At 38.4% G+C, this 7,475-nt stretch overlaps 1 protein-coding gene and 1 pseudogene across 1 annotated transcript; one reads left to right on the top strand and one right to left on the bottom strand.

The window, feature by feature from the left end:
* The first annotated feature begins 189 nt into the window (after positions 1-189).
* Positions 190-5,198, top strand: LOC129237783 (putative ATP-dependent RNA helicase DHX57). Its single transcript, XM_054872717.1, has 8 exons — positions 190-421; positions 484-1,262; positions 1,324-1,877; positions 1,947-2,673; positions 3,027-3,231; positions 3,304-4,060; positions 4,117-4,315; positions 4,394-5,198. Exons 1-8 carry the CDS (start codon positions 363-365, stop codon positions 4,957-4,959), a joined length of 3,846 nt encoding a protein of 1,281 aa, XP_054728692.1. The 5' UTR covers positions 190-362; the 3' UTR covers positions 4,960-5,198.
* A 2,051-nt stretch (positions 5,199-7,249) lies between these two features.
* On the bottom strand, positions 7,250-7,345 carry LOC129239940 (small nucleolar RNA U3; annotated as a pseudogene).
* Between the last annotated feature and the right edge of the window lie 130 nt (positions 7,346-7,475).

Here is a 7,475-nt window from a genome sequence, read left to right as displayed (position 1 = left end):
TGATTTTGTCTGTCGTTAATATAATTATTGAGGAATGCTTACAGCAGTTTTCAGTGGATACGTTTGTATTTGCATCTAACTTCCGCTGGGAATTTTCTTCTTCCCTCTTGTTGAGAAATCAAACATTTAGCACGTACGGCAACGCTCAATGTCACCAGAGAACAGCTGATCACTGCTGACACGTTTATTGCACATTTGGTTGTTTTTTTATTCTTCAATCTCTCAATTTATTTACTATTTCCGTTATTTCACCAGCAAACGAAACGAACTGGCATAAACCCCAGCTGAACTGTATATAAAAATAAAGTAATTGTTAACGCACCCAAAAATTCAGTTGTATATAGTTATATATCTGCACCATTATGGAACCAGAACAAGATGAAAGCTGGTATCTACGCCCTCTTTGTGATCCAAGAACAACGTGGGTGCATTTTTATGGTATGCATTTCTCGCTTATGACCTTTGTTTTTCTTTTTTTTTAAGTAATGTTCCTGTGCAAACTACACCTGCCAAGGTTGCTATCAAGACCGAACTCCAAGAGTTACGGCTCTCTGAAGCGTCACAAAAAATTACAATGGAAACGCTGCGTGCAATACATGGTCCAGATTTTCGATTGAATGATGCATCAGTGTATAGTGACCGCGGTGGTCATATGAAAAAAGCATACTGGGAAGACCGTGGTTCGTTGGTGGTGCACAGCGTTACGAACTTTTCAGCTAGTAGTGAAAAGGCTGAAACACCCGAAGATCGCCTACGTCGTTTCGCTTTGCTAAAATTGGAAAACTACGGGTTCGCCCCTTTGCATTGTGTTGAAGCCTTTGAATATTGTAAAGGTGATACGGACGCCGCTTTGTTACTGCTTTATAGCAAATATATGCGGATATCAAATGCGCATTCGGATGAGTCGAGCGAGTTGCTTAATAGCAGCATTAGCAAAGAAGATCTGCTGGAAATGCGAAATGATGAAAAGTTGGCACTAGAATCTATTTATGACGACATTTTTGAAGAAAAAGAAAAAAATACGGTTTGGAGCTTGAAATTCAAAATTGAACATTTGCTGATTCACAGCCCATCCGAGCGACGAAAACGTGCGGACGCAAAAGATCAACCCTCCAAACCAAAGGCGAAACAAACAGTAAATGGAAAAGCGCGTTGTCGTAATTTCGACCGTGACGGCACCTGTAAATTTGGCGGTAAATGCCGTTTCGCACATGTAGCACCCCAAACGAGTGAAGAGGAATGCCAGGTTAAGAAGAAAGAAGGCAAGGTTTTTTAGCACTATCATTTTTTACTGCACACATTTTTAATCTTACTCATTTTTAGGTTTTCTGAATGAAAACGATGAAGACAATTCGTTCTTCCTGGAAATACGCTTCCCACCTGATACCAAGTATCCTTATGAAGCACCATACATCTACCTCAAAACAACATGCCACGACTTGCCACGCGATGTATTACTACTTGTGGCGCGCCGTTTATATCGCGAGGCACGCAATATTTGTGCCGATGGCATGGGTTGTATATACAGCATATGCGAGGCTCTGCAAAACGAGGAGGCATATTCACAATTACCAATGGGGGACACCTATCCATTTCCCTCGGACGCAAAATCACTTTTCGCCAGCGATGTGGGAATTGAAACTACCACCAATGGCGCTGTGCCTGAAGTGCTGCCGACACATTACGAACGCGGTCAAACATCGCATACGGAACAGGAGCGCTCATCCAAACAAACAGAGAATGAAGATCGTGTTTTGATGCGAAGATTCTTGCAACGCCAGGAAGACGAACGGTATCGTAAAATGATGAGTGGACGTCGTAATTTGCCAGCGTTTGAGAAAATGCTTGAGATATTACAATTAATGGAAACCTCACAGGTATATTACAATTAATTCAGTCAATTAAATGCTTAAAACCTTTTATACGCATAATATGTGTACTCCTAGGTCATTGTGATATCGGGCGAAACTGGTTGTGGCAAGTCCACTCAAGTGCCTCAATTCATACTCGATAATTGGCTATTTCGGGCATCTAAACTCAGCGACTGCAAAAAGATGCCACACGTCGAAGTAGTATGCACGCAACCGCGTCGACTTTCAGCCATTGGTGTTGCAGAGCGTGTCGCTGATGAACGTACCGAGCGTGTCGGACAAACAGTAGGCTATCAAATACGACTAGAGAACAAAATTTCATCTTGCACTCGTTTAACTTTCTGCACAACGGGTATACTACTGCGTCGCCTCTCCGCCGATCCGCTGCTTAGTAGCGTGACGCATGTCATCGTCGACGAAGTGCACGAACGCAGTGAAGAATCCGATTTTTTACTTATGATTCTTAAAGATCTGCTTAAAGAGCGGCCAGATCTTAAAGTGATACTCATGTCAGCCACACTAAATGCCAAATTATTCTCGGAGTACTTTGGAGGAGCACCCGTGCTGGATATACCAGGACGTACATTCCATGTGGAGCAATTGTTTCTTGAGGATATACTTGAAGTTTGTGATTATGTAATGGAATGTGATTCACAATATTGTCGTAAAATAACTAAAAAAGAGGAGGAAGAACTGATGCGTGAATTGGAATATTCAGATGTCAAATCCGAGAATGCAGTACCTGCAAAGAGCATCAAAGATGACAAGCTCACATTGGCGCAGATGTATGGGCGATATGGCGGTAAGTAAGTTGCGATTGCGAACAGGAAAATTTAAGCTTCAAAACACAAAAGGGGTATCTGCAAGGCACATTCATTAAAGGTGGTGGCACTAGGCCAACAACAATATTTTGTACGTTTGACTGTCACGGCAAAGTATTGAAAAAGTAGAAAACAAAAAATTAATTCGCCTTGTTTTATTCTGAGTTGACAGCCACATGGACGCAGGGAAATAAAAAAAACAAATCTGCTGATTTACCAACACCACCTTTAATAGATACGCCTTGGGTATCTGTAATATTATTCATATTACAATACTTCATTTATATCATTTTGACTTCGGACACCGATTTAAAAATGCAATTTTCGTATGAAGATTATTCGAAGAAAACTTGCAAAAGTATCTACCTCATGGAACCAATGAAAATCAATCCCGAATTGGTGGAATCTGTGCTTAAATACATTGTGGAAGGTGAGCATGACTGGCCCAAAGAAGGCACGATTTTGGTTTTCTTGCCAGGTCTGCAGGAAATTCAGTCGGTGCATGAAGCACTCGCTGATAGCGCTCTCTTTGGAAACAGGTAAGTTAAATGCTTGCAAATGTATTCAAATTTCCGCATAAAATATATACAGTTTTTATCTACCTGCTGCAGAAGCGGAAAATTCATCGTCATACCGCTGCACTCATCCCTCTCCAGCGAAGAGCAATCGTCTATTTTCCGTCCTGCACCCAAAGGCAAACGAAAAATCGTGCTTAGCACCAACATTGCTGAAACCTCGCTCACTATCGACGATTGTGTGTTCGTTGTTGACTATGGCCTAATGAAGGAGAAGAGTTTCGATGCCAATCGCAATATGGAGTCATTGGAATTGGTATGGGTGTCGCGCGCTAATGCATTGCAACGCAAAGGGCGTGCAGGTCGTGTCATGCCCGGTGTTTGCATACATCTATTCACAGGTCATCGTTTCAGGCATAATTTCCTAGCGCAACCAGTGCCGGAAATACATCGGGTGCCATTGGAGCAACTGGTGTTGCGCATTAAAACGTTGCCTTGCTTCAGCGCAAAGAATACACTTGAAGTGTTGGGTCGCACGCTTGAACCGCCTACTGAGGAAAATATCCTATCGGCTGTGCGCAGATTGCAAGATGTGGGTGCTTTGGATGAAACGCAGAACTTGACTTCGCTGGGTCACCACTTGGCAGCGCTGCCGGTCGATGTGCGCATCGGTAAGCTGATGCTATATGGTGCAATCTTCCAATGTTTGGATAGTGTGCTAACAATCGCGGCGTGCCTGAGTCACAAATCGCCATTCGTGAGTCCCTTCAACAAGCGCACGGAAGCGGAGAAGCGCAAACGGGAATTTGCCATTTGCAATAGTGACCATTTGACGATGTTATTGGCTTATAAGGTGCCATTTTACATAGCTAATGAAACACAAACAAATAATACTTTTTTCTCATTTAGAAATGGCTGGAAGTGTCGCGTCGCAACTTTTACGCCAGCCGCAACTATGCCGATGAACACTTTCTCTCTTTGAAAACGTTGGAAACCATTTCAGAGGTGAAATATCAGTTCTTAGAACTGCTCGTTTCGATTGGTTTCGTGCCCATTAATATACCCAGAAAACGCAAGAATGACGGCGATAAGATACTTGAATTAACTGGTAATTCAATTTTAAATGTGCAAATTTCCTTATGTAGATTTTTATTTATTTATTTATTTTTGTTTTTAATATTTACAGGCACAGACTTGAATGTGAATGGTGATAATAACCGCTTGCTAATATCTCTGCTCTATGCAGCACTTTATCCCAACATTGTAAAAGTACTCACGCCCGAACGCAGTTACATTTCGACTGTTGGGGGTGCAATGGCTAAAATGAACTCGGCAAGAGATTTGCGTTTCAAGACACGCCAAGATGGATTTGTCGCCATACATCCATCATCCGTGAATTCCGTTGTAGGCAGCTTTCAAACGCCATTCCTCATCTATCAGGAGAAAGTAAAAACATCACGCATATTCATACGTGAATGCTCCATGTTGCCGCTAGTGCCCTTGGTGCTATTTGCGGGCAGCGATTTTAAAATCGAATTACATGGCGGCGATTTCCTCTTTCTGCTCGAAGAGGGTTGGATTATATTGAAGGCACACACGCATGAAACCGCCGAGATGATACAGTGCTTGCGTTTGGAATTGCTTAAGCTGTTGGAGGAAAAAATCAGCGACCCATGTCTCAATTTGCTAAATCACGAAAACGGATTGAAGATAATTAAAACAATTGTACATCTTATAACGAATAATAATTAAGTAGAAGCATGTGTGCGTCTGTGTGTGAGTACTTATCTATTAGCTAATCTGTCTGTGCGTGCGAGTGTTTGTGTGTTCTAAGCAAAATCAAGCGAAAGCGATTTTTGCAATGTGTGATAAGATTTTGTAAAAATTTGTAATGCGCTTTTGAGTTTTTCATATAATTTTACTAACTTAAATATGAAAATTTACAATGCACTAGCAAACCGTTCGTATAAAAATGCATTATTTTATCTTCAGTGAGTTGTTTCTTTTGTTTTTTAGATATGAAGGTGCAACGTCTAATTTCAGAATCACACTTGTGATTTTCTTTATTTATATAAAAAAATGTTTGAAGTATGCAAAACGAAAAATGTTTTTTTTTTATTCGAATTGAAATAAAAACTACTTGCAATAAACCGAATTCCTTTTACTATATATTAAATTTATATTTTATAAAAAAAGTATTCGAATTTTTTAATTGCTTGCAAAGCGCATTTATTGAAAGTGGTGGCACTAGACCAACAACAATGTTGTTTTATCACGTCAGGGTATTGGCGAAGTAGGAAACAAAAAATTAATTCGCCTTGTTTTATTCTGTGCTGACAGCTACATGGGCGCAGCGAAAGAAAACAAAAAATAAATTAACTGATTTACTAACACCACTTTTAATAGATTCGTCTTGATTGCTTGCCTTAATTGTTTTGCCTTACAGTTCAATAATGCTCTACTTTTTCGCGCTTAACTCAAAATCCGTGATTAAAAAGCGATAATGATTATTACGAATGTAAGGCTAAATATCAAAATAAAAACTAATTGAAATGGATGCTGGCAAAGAAAAAAGGTTAATAGACATAATTCCAATAAAATGTTTGTTAAATATTATTAATTATGGATTCATTCCACAGAAAAAAGCGTGTGTCCATAAACGTTTTGTCCTCTTATTACTTATTATAAAATGTAATATAGAATTTCAGATACGTATTATATATATATTTATATATTATATATATATTTATATATTATATATATATAATTGGCGCGTACACCCTTTTTGGGTGTTTGGCCGAGCTCCTCCTCCTATTTGTGGTATGAGCCTTGATGTTGTTCCACAAATGGAGGGACCTACAGTTTCAAGCCGACTCCGAACGGCAGATATTTTTGTGAGGAGCTTTTTCATGGCAGAAATACACTCGGAGGTTTGCCATTGCCTGCCAAGGGGCGACCGCTATTAGAAAAATGTTTTTCTTAATTTTGATGTTTTCACCGAGATTCGAACCGACGTTCTCTCTGTGAATTCCGAATGGTAGTCACGCACCAACCTATTCGGCTACGGCGGCCGCGATGCGTATTGCCGCCATAATTTTTTGCAACCTCACTAAACGTCGAATACGGATTTCCTCCAACTGTTTATTATTAGCAGCCAATTGCGCAATTAAATTAGTTATTCCTTCTCCTTGTATTTTCTTCATATCGTAAGTAATAAATAAAGAAACCAGAAACATCTAAATATTCCATCAAAATAATTTCTATGAAGAAAAACCTCTCAAAGCAGTATTGAGAGCTGATTGTCAATTTTGCAGGTAATCTGCCATATGTGAACGGGTAGATTAATTTGGTGGATTATAGGTGATTTATGCATATGTGAACGTATTATAACTCATGAAAATAAAAGCAATCGAAACCGCAGTTTATTTAAGCCACTTTGTGTAAGTACTTTTAATTTTCGATAATGTAAATCAAAAATTAACTTAGTTTAATGTATGTAAACGTAGTATAAAATAACAAGTAGTGCCTTATTAATCGATATATATTATTATTGGTTCCATTTTGTCAGTCACAACCTTAGCTGTGTTTTTTGTGACTAGTGCACAATTCATGTAGTTTAAAAATAAATTGGTGAAACAATGAACAGAATGAGTTAAAGCAGATAACCTTTAATTTTTTATTATTTAAAAATAGTTAAAAAAAATATATATATGTATATATGTATATATATATGTATATATATATAATATATGTATATGCACCCTTTTTGGGTGTTTAGCTATTAGAAAAACTTTTTCTTCATTTTGGTGTTTCACGGAGATTCGAACCTACATTCTCCGAATTCCGAATGGTAGTCACGCACCAAGCTTCGGCTACGTTGGGCGCCCGTTCACTAAAGTATGTTTGTAACATATCTCAAACTCAAATTCAATTCCCTAACCTACGCTTTTCAACCGTAAAATATTTGCCTACTTGTATATACAAATTTGCACACACAAACCAACACACAGTTTTCAATAAAATTACATGCATATAAAATGTATTCAAATATGTACACAAGACGAATTAGAAATTTTTCACTTTGCATTGAAAGTAAATGAAGACTGACTACAGAAATGATCCTGTGAAGTATAGTCAGTGTTGAGTTCAATTTAATATTAGTTAAAATACTTTAATGTTTTTCAACTTTTGTTATTTGTTATAATTTTCTGTGAATTAAGTAGGTTTTGTTTGTAAAGAAATGTGTATAAATACGGAACATTTTGTAA

The sequence above is a fragment of the Anastrepha obliqua genome, chromosome 2, assembly GCF_027943255.1.
Source record: "Anastrepha obliqua isolate idAnaObli1 chromosome 2, idAnaObli1_1.0, whole genome shotgun sequence".
Taxonomy (NCBI): Eukaryota; Metazoa; Arthropoda; class Insecta; order Diptera; family Tephritidae; genus Anastrepha; species Anastrepha obliqua.
Note: the sequence above shows the minus strand (reverse complement) of the source record. Positions and strands in the feature narration are given on the sequence as shown.

Excerpts from the sequence above, each read along its gene's own strand:
- LOC129237783 (XM_054872717.1), top strand. The coding sequence starts at position 363 with ATGGAACCAGAACAAGATGAAAGCTGGTATCTACGCCCTCTTTGTGAT. Across the intron at positions 422-483 it reads CTTTGTGATCCAAGAACAAC|TAATGTTCCTGTGCAAACTA; the intron begins GTGGGTGCATTT and ends TTTTTTTTTAAG. Across the intron at positions 1,878-1,946 it reads AATTAATGGAAACCTCACAG|GTCATTGTGATATCGGGCGA; the intron begins GTATATTACAAT and ends GTGTACTCCTAG.